Genomic DNA, 14,886 nt, shown 5'->3' on the forward strand with positions numbered 1-14,886 from the left:
TCATGAAACGGCTCCAAACTTGCGGACACAGCCGGGAAAGGAGAGGGCGCGACAGACTGCCAGCGTACCACTGACATGTATACACCACCATGTGTAAAAAGCGATTAATAGCTCGTGGGTAGTTGCTGTAGCGCACAGGGAGCTCAGGTCGGGGTTCTCTGACAACCTAGAGGGGTGGGATAGAGGTGGGGTTGGAGGGGGGCTCAAGACGGAGGGGACTTATGTACACTTACAGCTGATTCATGTTGTCGTAGAGCAGAAACTAACATAACATTGTAAAGCGCTTATACTCCAATTAAAAATAAATTAAAAACAATAGCAAACAAAAAACAAAGGGCTCTGGGTTTTGGAGTCTTAAAGGGGTGCGCCCTACTCGTTTAACTGAAGGTGCTCAGGGTAGCCTTTCAATAAAGACCACTCTGCTAATTCATTTTATTCATTTCTCCTACCTGTCCTCCAAATGCTGTCTTTCTCTCCTTGGCCTGGATTGGACATACACTGACAGCCTTTGTCTCTTTAAACCCCGTTTTTCTGTTTTGACACTTTCTTCTGTTACTCTGACCTGGTCTTTATATGTACTGCTGATGTTTGCGCCCATCCCAACCTCGTTTTCAATTACTCAGACACAGTCCCTGGAAGTAGCCACGCCCACTCAAGAAGGTGCACGCCGATGAAGTTTGTCCTCAGTAGCGCGCCGTACTGACGGCCGCAGTGCGCAGGCGCAGTTCCCCGCTGCCGGCCGTGTGTGTTCTTCTTTCCCAGGGCTCCCGGCATCCCGGAAGTTGGACCGCGGGCTCTTCACAGTCAACCTCCGGCCAGGGTTCGCCGTGTGCTTCGCTCCCTCGTCCCGCAGTCACCCGCTCCCGGGGCCGCTGCTCTAAGTCCGCAGGTCTCCGCCGGCGACAGACCCATGGCCGAGCGCGGAGAACTCGACCTGACTGGCGCCAAACAGAACACCGGAGTGTGGCTGGTCAAGGTAAGGTTTGCGTGGCTCTCGCTTTTAAAGTAGTTTAAGTGACTTGAGGGGAGAAGGAACTGGCAACCCACTCCAGTACTCTTGCCTGGGAAATTCCATGGACGGAGGAGCCTGGTGGGCTACAGTCCATGGGGTCTCAAAGGGTCGGATACGACTGAGCGACTTCACTTTCTTTCTATAGTTCCTTTGGGAGAAGGAAGTGGCAACCCACTGCGGTGTTCTTGCCTGGAGAACCCCATGGACAGAGGGGCCTGGTGGGCTGCAGTCTATGGGGTTATAAAGAGTCGGACACGACTGAGCAACTAACATACACGCGCGCGCACACACACGCACACACACACACGTAACTTGAGACCGTCCCACTTTGTGCACCTTTTAAAACTCATTAGGGCTCTCTCGTTTAGAACTTCGCTTACCTTGAGAGGCAGGGTTGGTTGGTAGGCTTGTTTGCAGACGAGGACATTAGTTCAGGGACACCCAGTGTGTTTTAGCCAACTAAGAGTCTGAACGTGCCTGGAATGGATCTCCTTATCCCACGACCTGGTTTTTCTGGGCTCCTGTCTTGATGGCCCCCCAGTTTGAGCATTTTATCCCAGGCTGAAGAATTTCTTCATCTCCACTTGCTGAAACTGATTTCAGTCATCAATCTCTATAAGAAAGTTGAGCGTTTGCTTTCTGGGTAGTTTTCTGAGCCAGAAAGTAGAACTGTTCTCTGAGTACCCTGGTGGCTCAGATGGTAAAGCATCTGCCTGCAATTCAGGAGACCCAGGTTCGATCCCTGGGTGGGGAAGATCCCCTGGAGAAGGGAATGGCAGCCCACTTCAGTATCCTTGCCTGGAAAATCCCTTTTGAAGGAGCCTGATAAGTTACAGTCCATGGGGTCCCAAAGAGTTGGACAGGACTAAGTGACTTCACTTTCACTCGTAAGGTGTTCTTTTAGGTTGATGGGTCTTATGGAGTTCCCAGGAGAGGTGAGAGTGCTCTGAACTCAGGGAAGGAGAGACTGTGGACTGGAGTGTTCTTTTAGAGTTCGATTGTGTCTCAGGTGAAACTGTCAGTAATTTTTTTTTTTTTTGGTAAAGGCAGCATTTTGATTAACCCTTAGTAAGTACTTACTGAGCTTCCCTTGTGGCTCAGCTGGTAAGGAATCCACTTGCAATGTGGGAGACCTAGGTTCGATCCCTGGGTTGGGAAGATCCCCTGGAGGAGGGAAAGGCTACCCACTCCGGTATTCTGGCCTAGAGAATTCCATGGACTGTATAGTCCATGGGGTCGCAAAGAGTCAGACACTGAGCAACCTTCACTTCTTCACTTAGTGAGTACACTATTTATCCCTTACTTTTTCAAATTGGGGACTGTTGTTTCTTAGGAAGTTTTCATAAGACATGTGTATATTCAAAATGTGATTATGATAGTCTTGAAAACTCAAGTAAAACATAGAGACCTTTATTTGTTAGATTTTTGGAAAGCTTTTATCACACGTCTGAGTGTTTATCAGTTAAATCTGAGAGGCCCTTCTAGTCTTCCTCTCTGATGTAGCTCCCTTATGATTCAGTTCGGTCGCTCAGTTGTGTCTGACTCTGCGACCCCATGAACTGCAGCACACCAGGCTTCTTTGTCCATCACCGATTCCCGGAGCTTACTCAAACTCATGTTCATTGAGTCGGTGATGCCATCCAACCATCTCATCTTCTGTAGTCCCCTGCTCCTGCCCTTATGATTATTCACTAGCATGTTGAGCCTGTATTAACATTCTTCAAAGCACATGCACAGTCATATTTCGCGAGAGTAGGCGTCTTGCCTGTCACCCAGAACTGTGTTTGGTGTAAGGTAAATAGCTCAGATAATGTGATGTATGCATGCATGAATGAATGACTGAATGAACTCTTATTCTTCAACCCTAGCCTTAATCTCTGGTGCTGCTTTGACTTATCACAGTGATATCAGTGTGATTTAAAATGATGGAGTAACCAAGTATCTCTCTCCTCCTGCATGCTAGATGGAGAGAGATCATTAGGGAGGAGATCTCCTTTGCAGATGGAAAGAGCTTGAAAAGGTGGCGAGAGCTTGAGGTGATGTGTTTCTGCTTGGAGCGCAGTAGATGCTCAATAAATGTTTGCCTTACAGAGGTTTGGATGGGGGGCCATAGTATCTCCGTAGCATACCATGGAGAGTGGTTCTGAAATGCAGGAGTGAGAATGCACAGTAATGTGGTGTGGGCTGGAAAACAAAGAGGACATCATGCCTGGAGTAGCGGATTGGGACCGTATACTGACATCATCACGTTGTGAAGTGGGAATGTTTTAACACTGCTGCTGCTGCTGCTAAGTCACTTCAGTCATGTCCGACTCTTCGTGACCCCATAGACGGCAGCCCACCAGGCTCCCCCGTCCCAGGGATTCTCCAGACAAGAACACTGGAGTGGGTTGCCATTTCCTTCTCTAATGCATGAAAGTGAAAAGTGAAAGTGAAGTCGCTCAGTCATGTCCGACTGTTTGAGACCCCATGGACTGCAGCCCACCAGGCTCCCCCGTCCATGGGATTTTTCAGGCAAGAGTACTGGAGTGGGGTGCCATTGCCTTCTCCAGTTTTAACTCTAGTCTACAGGAAATGAGGAGACTCTTGGAGGGTTTTGAGTAAGGCAGGGATACAAATGATTCTTTAAGCGGGGTGGGGCAGGGGGGAAGCTTGAAGAGAAGATAACCAGAGTCAAAATTAGGAAATTATCACAGGATCCTAGACATTTGATAGTGAAGTCTCAGGAGTTAGGGAAACTTTTTCAGCAAAAGTTGTCAGGATGTGGTGACTGACTAAATGAGGATGTAAGAGAAAGTTACAAATCTAAACTAAAGAAATTTTAGTGTTCTCTCTTATATGGCCATTTGAATATATTTTATTGCTTTAAAAAGAGGTCTTACTAATGATAGTTCAAATTAGAATTTTTCTGTTCAAATTAGAATTTGAATAGAACTGCATACAATTTTAAATCTTTTCGGTAGACGTTCATATTTCTTATTATAAATCATGCCTTGAGCTCTGATCTTTGAGGATCATTTGTTGCAAAATATGTGAGTTCCTACAGTGTCGCAAGTTTATGGGCCATTTCTGTTCCTAATTAATTTGTTCATTATTAATTTCCTCACTAGACAAGGGAAAGGAAAATTACAGTAAGAGTTATACATACAAGCTCTCTCAGAGTTTTAGGCAGTGAAAAAGTTACCGGGTGGAATCAGGGAAGACTTCATGGGGAAGCTGGCATTTACGAAGAGCCTATGGAGTTGATTAGTTGGAGGAGGGGAAATAGTTCCAGGCAGGGCTGATGAGTGTGTTCAGGAAAAGGCAAATAGAGTGGAAGATGGTGTACCAGAATGTCCACCACCTGTATCTCTTCTGACCAGTGAAACGCTGTAGGGAGAGAGCAGTGGCCCAGGTGGTGGTGGCCAGGCTCTCTTGCCCCACTCCACTCACATCCTGCAGCTGGGATCATTTGTGGCGCTGCGCACGTGCGTCGTGGTGTGGTCTGTATAAGCACCACCTGAAAAGCTCCTGTAGTCGAGGTGAGTCTAGTTGAGTCGGGCAGTCGTTGCTGCTGCTGTGTCATCCATTAGAAAATAAAGCATGTCCGCGTTGCCGCTGCAGATAAAGGCCATCTGCGGTCCCTGCAGTGCCTCGCATCTTCCTCCAGCCTCCCCGCTCGTGCCTTGCCTAACCTGGTGTCAGCAAACAGTGAGATACAGCAAGACAAAGGCCATTTCTGGAGTTCTGAATACCTTAAATCTGCGAGAGAATGATCTAAATAAGTTTTGATGGATAATAGACGTGACTGAATTTAACTTTACGATATCGCCTGCTCAAAAAAACATGAACAACTGCAGTCTCCCCCTGGTCGGGGAGCTCATCCCTTGTACTGGGCGTTACCCGGTTCCTGTTGCTCACTCAGGCCTCGCCACTGTCAGGTTGCCAGCCGGTCACAGGCCTGCTGTTGCACACTGTACACCAAATCACGGTCTAAACGTGATATTTAAGAACACTTTAGCATAGTTCTGTTGTTTCACTTCCAACATTTAGACTTCTGGAAAAGTCATCTTCTCTAGTTATGGTTGGCTGGAGGGTAAGGGTACCTGATGGGGAAGAAGAGGAGATAAAGCTCCCAGCATTTTTAGGAGTGGTGGGGTTTTTGTAAGTAGTGAATAGCCTATAAGAGCTTGGATGATGAAACTATCTTTCTTGGAGGAAACGGACAGGTGGAGGTATTGACAAGCATTGTGGTAGGTTCATCCAACAACTTTCTGGCCAGCAAAAAGGTGTGTTTCAGGTCCCACCAGCCTTCCTCCTGTGAGCATTTTGATTGATGTTTGTTGGAGGAGAGAATCAGGACCGAAGTGATGGACATCACCCCCTGTGAATGTTGGGTCCTCCATTCAATAGCTCAGTTGGTAAAGAATCCATCTGCAGTGCAGGAGACCCTGGTTCGATTCCTGGGTTGGGAAGATCCGCTGCAGATGGGATAGGCTACCCACTCCAGTATTCTTGGACTTCCCTTGTGTCTTAGCTGGTAAAGAATCTGCCTGCAGTGCTGGAGACCTGGGTTCGATCTCTGGGTTGGAAAGACCCACTGGAGAAGGGAAAGGCTACCCACTCCAGTATTCTGGCTATACAGTCTCTCCAGAGACTATAGTTCATGTATACCATGTATACACGGACTGTATAGTCCATGGGGTCCCAAAGAGTTGAATACAACTGAGTGACTTTCACTTTCATTCAACACCTCAGAAGCCATCAAGCTTAGCTTTTCTTTTTTCACGGACAAATAAGCAGTTGGACATTGGCAGCCAGAGTGAAAGCTATCTATCAGGGAGAGATGAAACTGGAATGGGTGATACCCCAAAGCCTTGCAGGAGAAAAAGAAACTTATAATGTGCCAAGTATTTCAGAAAGCAAACCTGTGAAGTAGGTACTAATTATCTATATTTTTCAGATGGTAAAATTGAGGCTTAGGGGTGTTAATTATCCTGCCCATGCATGGAACAGTGATTCAGATTTAGGCTACAAAGCTTAAGCCAGGAATAGGAAATGTGCTTTCCCCTCACCGCACGCCCCCCGCCAACCCCTTGGGTCTCTTTAATGAGACTTCTCCCTGGAGAACAGAAGTGAGGGAGTGGGGAATTTGTTTTTATGGCTTTGGGTCTTGTCAGCTCAATACATTGACCTTCAGGACAACGTGTGAGTAAAAGCTGCCTGATGCATGTTGGATTCCCAGGGAAGCTAGTTCTGAGGTGATGAGCTGCAGGGGTTTGTTATGCAGTGCTGTTGGGATCATCCCCTGTGGAAGGAAAAAGACTTATGCAGGATTGGGCACAGGGTGGTTTCGCCCAGGAGGAGTGTGTGATTGTGGTCAACTCTTCAGTGGAAGCACTTCCAGAGAGAGCTAAGGACTGCAGGCTGTCTGTGGCCACACTCCCAGCAGCTTGGGGGATAGGCCTCCATTCCTAAAAGAAGAAATGGGTGCCACGCCAGTGTCCACACAGCGCTCTTAATTTGCTTGTGTACCCTGGGAGAAGCATGGCTTTGGAGGCTAGTTGTTGGGGAACTAGATACTAGATGAAGCAAAGCTGGCAAACAAGCTTAGGGAGTAAGCTCTGTGTGTACCACCTTGGCCCCTTGGCTTCAAAGGCACAGTTGCCCTGACCACTCTGTAGCTTGAGTGAGTGGGCGGGCAGATGGGTTTCTTCCACAAGCTTTCAGTGATCACCAGTCATTTGTTCCAGGCTCTGAGGGCGTTACGTGAGCAAGAAAGGACAGGGTCCATACTCTGTAAACTGGAGTCTGTAGTGCGCTCCCTGAGACAGACCTCAGGCAATACTGGCCCTAATGAAAACAGTTTCACACAGATAGACAAGATCACTGGAGACAGAAATACTGTTTTGTGAGTGTGGATAACAGAGGGACGTGGTCTAGAGGTCAAGGGAATTTCTCTGAGAAAATAATGCTGCAGTGAGTCATTTGCTCTCACGCTCCCTGGTCTTGGGAAACCTGAGAAAACAGCCCCTGTTGTACCTGTTCTCCTGTCTCCATCTCCGTTTCTTTAATGAATGTGGAGACAGTGGAAACGACACAGCTATCTCACAAGTGACAAGTTGGCGAGAGTGTTTGGGGGAAATTTACTCAGAATAGCATTCAGGTGTTCTCATCTAGAAACAAAGGTAATTATGTGAAGAGATAATATGTTAATTAGCTTGACTGGCTTAGTTGTTTCATGTGCATATAAAACCATGTTGTACACCTTAAATATACAACTTTACTTAAAGATAAAATGTAATGTTTTAATTAAAAATATCAGCTGTCCAAAAAAACTTTGGAGCCTTGGAACCATATACACCATTATCTGTTCCTTCTCCTTCCTTTTTTTCCTTTAAATGTGTGTGTATGTATTTTTGACTGTGTTGGGCCTTTGCTGCTGTGTGCAGGATTTCCCTAGTGGCGGTGCCTGGGCTTCTCATTGCAGTGGCTTCTTCGGTTGCAGAGTCTCTGCTCTAGGGTGGATGGCCTTTGGTAGCTGCAGTTGCTGGCTTCGTTGCCCTGGGGCATGTGGGATCTTCCTGGACCAGGGATCGAACTGGTGTCCCCTGCATTGCAAGGTGAACTAACCACTGGACCACCAGCGAAGGCCTCTTCCCAACTTAATGCGTTGGAGCTTTTGGGAAGCCTATTTCCATAATCTCGTGGTATAAAAAGTTATATATGATTGACATACTATCATCATTGTATTTTACTAGTTTTCGTTACAAGCATATAGTATTTTGGCAACCTTTTGAATTAAATAAGCCAGTAGGCTTACCTTAGGAACTTTCAGTTTTATTTTAATAATGATGACAATGTACTATGCATTCCAGACTTTATCAATTAATTTCAGGCACATAATATTTTCTTTAAGTTGGCCAGTTGCTTGTATTAGATTCAATTATTGTACTGACTGTGATTCTTAACTTTATCTTATAATACGTAATGACTTCACTTAGAACTGTTGTCTTGTTTGATGGCCTAAATTGTGGTCTCAGGCAGTTTGACCACAGAGTCTTCTGACCTGGTTATGTACTGAAGAACTGTGGTCTCAGCAGGAGCTCTGAAACATTCTTGTCTTCCCTTTACCTTAGCAGCCTGTCAGGGAACCAGCAATAAGGGGACAGTGGCAGGCTGGAAAATGTTTCACTCTATGGGTGTTTTCCCCTTCTCCCCCTTATTTTAAGGTAGATCTCTGGAGTAAGGTTTCCCTTTGAGAATGCAATGAGATTTATTAAAGTGTAATTCCTTAGCCTGGATTTATTCTGACAACACCATCATTGTCATTACATTAACAGTAGCTAATGTTTCTTTAACAGTGTCCAGTCACTGAAATAATAACGCTGTTGCTGCCGCGTGCTGGCCTGTCCTTCTGTTAGGGATGTGGCAGAGCCAGCGACACAGACGGAACGCCCGCCTCGTGCAGGTTGCATTCTGATGGAGAGGGAGAGCGACAGCAGACAGAAGTGTGTGGCGAGTGCCGAGAGCTCCGAAGAGAGACAGGTCAGGGCGGAGGATGCCGCTTCAATCAGGTGGGAAAGGGCCTCACCCATAAGGTGGGCCTTCAGCAGAGACCTGAAGGGAGTTACGGGAATGCCCTTCACATATTTAGAGGAGGAACGTTCCAGACAGAAGTAACAGCAAATCAAAGGCCCTCAGGTGGGATGGTGCTGGGAGTGTTGGTAGATCTGTGTGGTTAGAGTCAAGTGAGCGAAAGTGGTAGGAGGTGAGGCCGTGGGTCTCAGTGGACTGTATCATCTGAGACACCACAGGGTTTTTACCGTGAATGCCATGGGAGGCTGGTAGCCATAGAGAGGAGGCATGGATGATGATGGGGGAGCCCGACTGCCTCGGTTAGAATCCTGGCTTCACCACTAGTGATCGTGAGACTTTGGACGAATGATAACTTTTTGATGCCTTACTTGCTTCTCTGTGAAATGGGATAATAATAAAGTTGTTATGAGGATCAAGTGAGGTAAATTTCTAAAGTGCTTAGAAAAGTATTTGGCACGTAGTAAGCACTGTGTAGATGTCTGTTAAATAAACTGAAAGGCTTTGAACAGAACAGTGTCATCTGACTTCTGTTTTAATATGGTCACTCTGATTGCAGCCATGAAATTAAAAGACGCTTATTCCTTGGAAGGAAAGTTATGACCAACCTAGATAGCATATTCAAAAGCAGAGACATTACTTCGCCAACAAAGGTCCATCTAGTCAAGGCTATGGTTTTTCCTGTGGTCATGTATGGATGTGAGAGTTGGACTGTGAAGAAAGCTGAGCACCGAAGAATTGATGCTTTTGAACTGTGGTCCTGGAGAAGACTCTTGAGAGTCCCTTGGACTGCAAGGAGATCCAACCAGTCCGTTCTACAGGAGATCAGTCCTGGGTGTTCTTTGGAAGGAATGATGCTGAAGCTGAAACTCCAGTACTTTGGCCACCTCATGCGAAGAGTTGACTCATTGGAAAAGACTGTGATGCTGGGAGGGATTGGGGGCAGGAGGAGAAGGGGCTGACAGAGGATGACATGGCTGGATGGCATCACTGACTCGATGGACGTGAGTTTGAGTGAACTCTGGGAGATGGTGGTGGACAGGGAGGCCTGGCGTGCTGCGATTCATGGGGTCGCAAAGAGTCAGACACAACTGAGCGACTGAACTGAACTGGTTGCTGTATTGAGACTAAAGTGGACACAGACAACAATCACACAAGAGATGAAGGTGGCCTGGATTAGGATGGTAGCCCTGGAATTGGTGAGAAGGATGTGGAGTCCAGATATAATTTGAAGGTATTGCTGACAGGCTGTGTCGGTTGATTGGATGTAGAATGTGAGAAAAAAGGAGCTACTCAGGGTGAGTCCGTAGTTTCCGGCTGAGTACCTGGAAGGATGGAGTTGACTTTTACTGCATTGTGGAAGGTTGCCGGAGGAATAGGTTCACGAGTAAGAATCCATTCTTGAGTGGAAATTTTGAGTTTGAAACGTCTCCTGAATATTCAGATGGAGAGTTTGAGTAAGCAGCTGGTTGTATAATTTGGAACTTGAGGGAAGAGCTGTAAATTTGAGAGTTGTAGTTACACAGATGGAATTTAAAGCCTTGGGATTGGATGAGGTTACGTAAGAATGAGTGTGGACAGAGAAGAGAGGCTTGAGGACCGAAATCAGTGCCCTCTCAGGTTAAAAGGTCAGGAAGATGAGAATCTAGATGTGTGGAGACCGAAAAAGGAGAGTCTGGAGAAGTGGCAGGAAAATCACGAGAGACTGTGGTGACCTGACGCCAAGTGAAGAAGGCGTTTGAAGGAGGAGGAGACAGTAGAGTCTCAGATATTTCTGATAGGTCTGCAAGATGAGGATTGAACGTTGGCTTGACATTGCGGAGAGCTTTTTAACCACAGGCAGCCGTGTCTGTGGAGTGGTGGAGGGGAGAGCCTGTCTAGAGCAGAACCCAGCGGCAGAGGAGGAACTGTGGTCAGCCAGCAGAGACAGCTCACTCAGAGCCTTGCGGTGGAGAGAGGTAGAGACACGGGACAGTGCGTGGGAAGGATGAAGGAGCCTGCCCTTTCCAGGGGTGTGACTGCGAGTCCATTTGCTCACTTTCCGTGCCTCAGTTTCCTCACTTGTAAAATGGAAAAAATAAACAGATTGTGTGAGAATTAAATGGTTAATTTATTTAAAACATTTAAATATATTAAATGTCACGTAACGTGTTTGTTATCTATTGCTATATAACATATCACCACAGGCTTAGTAGCATAAAATAGCACGCACTTTTGATATCATAGTTTCTGTGGCTCAGGAGTTTCCTGGCGTGGCTTAGTTGGGCTGATGCAGTCAGGGTGTTACACAAGGATACAAGTATCAGCGGATGGAGATTATTGCGGGCCATCTTAGAGTCTTCTGCCACGTTTGGTAAGCTCGCTGTTCCATGGTAGCTCAGACAGTAAAGAATCTGTCTGTAATGCAGGAGGTTTAGGTTCGATCCCTGGGTCAGGAAGATTTTCCGGGGGAAGGGAATGGCTACCCACCCCAGTGTTCTTTCTTGGAGAATTCCATGGTCAGGGAAGCTTGGAAAGCTACATATAGTCCATGGGATTGCAAAGAGTCAGACACTACTGAGCAACTAACACTTTCACTTTGGGCTTCCCTGGTGGCTCAGATGGTAAAGAGTTTGCCTGCAATGCAGGAGACCTGGGTTCAATCCCCTGGGTCAGGAAGATCCCCTGGAGAAGAGAATGCAGCCCACTCCAATATTCTTGCCTGGAGAATCTCACGGCCTGGTGGTGGTAGTAGTAGTCTGGTGGGCTTGGGGTCCACCAGTCCTTGGGGTCGCAAAGAGTTGGGCATGACTGAGCCACTGAAACACACACATCGTCGTTGTGATTCTGTTGGGAGAATAAGAAAGGGAGTGGAGTGGGGAGAGGGTAGCATTGAAGGAAAGACGTCCTAGGCTAGACTACGGGCAAAACCCCAGCGCGCATGTGGAGGGCGTGGCCACCGTGCGTCTGTTAAGGGGGAGAGCAGAGCAGAGCAGAAGGCTCCCCTGTGGCTAAGTGGTAGACTTAGACGCTTTTGATGGTTCAGTGGAAGAGGAGGTCGGGTTATCATCCTGGAGGGAAGAGGAGCAAGAGGTGTTACAGGTTGAGGAGCGAATGTGTGGCCTGTCTGCAGTGGCTTTCCCGCTGCAGGTGACGGTTGGCCAGGGAGAGGGAGTTAAATTGCCCAGCATCTTGAAGGGCTTACTTGATGTTAGTCGCCAAGGATTTCAGGGGAGACCATCTGGCATGGTTGTCTTTCTTCAGATGCTCAGGTGCAAGTGTGGAGGGGGAGTAGCACAATCAAATAAAACAATACATAGATTAATTAATAAGTGACATTACTAGTATCACTTGGCTTTAATCAGGGTTAGATTCTGCCAGGCCAGTATGATGGAGGGAGTTAGGGACAAGAGAATGATTATAATGACGGGCTGTGAAATGTAGTTCCATTTCAGAGAGAAGAGAGGACGTAAGCAGGCAGGGGCAGAGTCAGTGATGTGAAGGATGCAAGAATTGTTGGAGCCGAAGTACCAAGGAGAGGGCCAGGGAGTTAGGAGACGGTGGTCAGAAGGGTTCCTTGAAATACAGTTTATGGAAAGGGTACTGTTCTTGATGAGAGAGTCTTAACAGTATTTAAATCAGAAACGTGGAATATGATGAAGAAAAACCACCATCTTTTCCCTAAGGACTTTATTAGGGAGTATAGCTCACCATTGATTGTTAGAGCAGGCTGCTACCTGTAGAACTCCGTTTCCTCTTTGTGTTAGAGTAATTGACAAGAAGATTCCCTTGGGCTAAAAATCAGACAAAGCCAGAGGCAAAGGCTAACATGTTAGGCAGGATTTCAAGATTGAGGCCATGAGGTAATAATTTACACAGTCTGAGGATTCAGGGTTTTATTTAATGTAACAGTATTTGCCCAGATCAGTTTCACATCTTATATTTAGTTCTGACAGGTAATGTTGACATTTGCTTCTTTGACTCACCATGACAGCACCTTGAGTTTCCTTTGTGGGCACCACTGCTCCGCCTTTTCAGTCTGGTGATTCTAAGGTGTTGACTGTCCCTCCCGAAAGGTGTCACTGACTCAGGCTGGCAGTGCAGAAATCTCATCTCTGGTTCAGTAACAGGCCAGACAAAGGACCCGTGACCTGGTCAGAGCCACAAGAGAAAAACGATTTTGCTGGGGATTTGGGGAAGAGCTCGTGTTCTTCAGGAGTGGCTTCAGCCGTCGTGCTGTGAGAAGAGCCGAGAGATGGTGAGAGTCCTGGTGACGGTATTTGAGCCCTTAATCAGGCCACCTTAACGCTCCTTCTGAAATATTTAGTTACTTTTGCCAGTAAATCTTCTGTATGCCTGAGTGGGTTTTCTTCTCATCTGTATTCAAGGCAGACCTAATAGGTAGGTACAGTTATCCTAAGAAATTTGCCGAATCCTGTAAGCGTGCATGAATAGTGGAGTGCAGTATAGTTGAAACTTTAAGGTATGGACTCTTCAAAACTCCTTTCCTTTAGAGGATCTGTAGTCTGTGAAGGATGGTGTACATTTGACCAGTCTGGAGTCTGGCTAATACTAGCTAACCGTGTTATTTCAGTCCTCTGAGCCTCGGTTTTGTCATCTACAGAATGAGGAGAGCGGTGCAGTTTTGCGGGGTGACTGGGAGGATTACATGGGTTGTGGATGCAAAGTGTGTAGCATGGTGCCTGACACCGTGGCTCCTTCCCCTGCATCTTCTCCAGGCTTCTGGCGCAGTTTTGACACGGTAGTTGTTCAGTTTATTTTAGTGTAAGGAATGAACAAATACCATTAGGGTCTTCTTTTCTTAAATTTTTATTCGATTCCAAGCACTGCAGTTCAACTAATAGTCATGTGCTGCTTCTTGTAAATGAAACTTTGTTAGATGGAGTTTTTTCCTTTCCAGCTTTGGAAGCTCTCTTTGACTCTGTTACACATTCGTGTTATCATTTCAGACTTACTGTGGAAAATAAAAATGACCCCTGATACTCACTGAGCACTTGGTTTGTGTGAGGCATTGTACTTCATACTTGATGTGTAGCATCTTACTCCTCCAGAATAGGGTCATCTTAAACGTATATACTGATTGCCGAGTTCCAACTATGTCTTAGAAGGAATAACAGGTGGCCCATAGTAGGTTATATGCTCTTAACCTTTTGAGATTTTGATCGCATATATCTGATTGCACACACAATATAGTGTATTGGTTAAAAGCATAGGCATTGGAACTAGAGTGCCTGCATTTGAATCCTGGGTCCTCATTTGCCAATTATATGCCTTTGGCTAAATTTTATAATCCCTGGGTGCTCCAAATTCATAGTCTGTGCATAGGGGATAATGAACAGTACCTACCTCATATAGACGTGAGGTACAAATGTTTGAAAAGTGCATATCACAGTGTCAGGGAAGTAGTGTTATATAAATGCTAGTTGTTACATTGAATAATTTCTTTTATTTCAGTAGATCCTTCTTCATATTAGTTATCTTATACATAATAAAACATGACTTTTCAAATCATCTTAAGCTCAGTAGTGTCTCTACATAACATGTCAGTGTTATTCTCCAAGAAGCCTTTTCTGGCAGCCTTTCTCATCTCTGAACTTTTATTAGACTTACTTGGGAACATAAATTAGCGCTTCATTATTGTTAAGCTATATGACCAGTTTTAGTTTTGTGTCACCGACTCAATTGCTCTTAAACACTTTGAGAGCTAAAATCGTTTCTTACATATCTTAGTATCTCTTTAGTGCAAAACATAATCAGAGCTTGCTATGGGTCAGTTATGACAGACAGAAAGTAAAATAGAAGCTGTATATCACTTTATGCTTAAAAGGATTTGTTAGCTCGTTTGCATCCAAAACCTAGTAGAATAGTGTTTTGTTTTGTTTTAGGTTCCTAAATATTTGTCGCAGCAATGGGCCAAAGCCCCTGGAAGAGGTGAAGTCGGGAAGCTGAGGATTGCCAAGTAAGTTATTTATGCATTTTTGACATTTTATGAAACTTGTTTGAATTTATTTTACAAGTGCTTTTAAATGTAATTAGAGTTCTTTTTCAAACAGAGAATTTATCTGGAAAATAAGAAATGATGAGCTTGCCAAGGCTTGTTAAGAGCTGATTAGGTGCCCTGTAAGGATTCGTGTGTGTGCACGTGTTCTAATGACAGGTGTAAATATCAAGCACAGTTTGCTGCTAAAACCCACTGGCAGTGAAGTAGCAGAGTATGTCGTTCCCTCATCCGTCCGTCCTCTGCATCTTTGAGGAGCTATGCTTGAGTTGGTCATAGCTGGATGCACCAAGTAAGTGCT

At 45.8% G+C, this 14,886-nt stretch overlaps 1 protein-coding gene across 3 annotated transcripts in view; it reads left to right on the forward strand.

The window, feature by feature from the left end:
• The first annotated feature begins 777 nt into the window (after positions 1 to 777).
• GTF2F2 (general transcription factor IIF subunit 2) overlaps positions 778 to 14,886 on the forward strand; it is a 136,737-nt gene continuing 122,628 nt past the window's right edge. Inside the window, exons 1-4 of one of the 3 annotated variants that reach the window (XM_060394306.1) lie at positions 778 to 976; positions 8,356 to 8,568; positions 9,147 to 12,824; positions 14,473 to 14,546. In XM_060394306.1, coding sequence (XP_060250289.1) covers positions 12,822 to 12,824; positions 14,473 to 14,546 — 77 coding nt within the window. In that variant the 5' untranslated portion in view covers positions 778 to 976; positions 8,356 to 8,568; positions 9,147 to 12,821. The remainder of the gene's footprint in view (positions 977 to 8,355; positions 8,569 to 9,146; positions 12,825 to 14,472; positions 14,547 to 14,886) is intronic. The other 2 variants (XM_060394307.1, XM_004012057.6) reach the window with 2 other exon arrangements.

The sequence above is a fragment of the Ovis aries genome, chromosome 10, assembly GCF_016772045.2.
Source record: "Ovis aries strain OAR_USU_Benz2616 breed Rambouillet chromosome 10, ARS-UI_Ramb_v3.0, whole genome shotgun sequence".
NCBI classification, from domain to species: domain Eukaryota; kingdom Metazoa; phylum Chordata; class Mammalia; order Artiodactyla; family Bovidae; genus Ovis; species Ovis aries.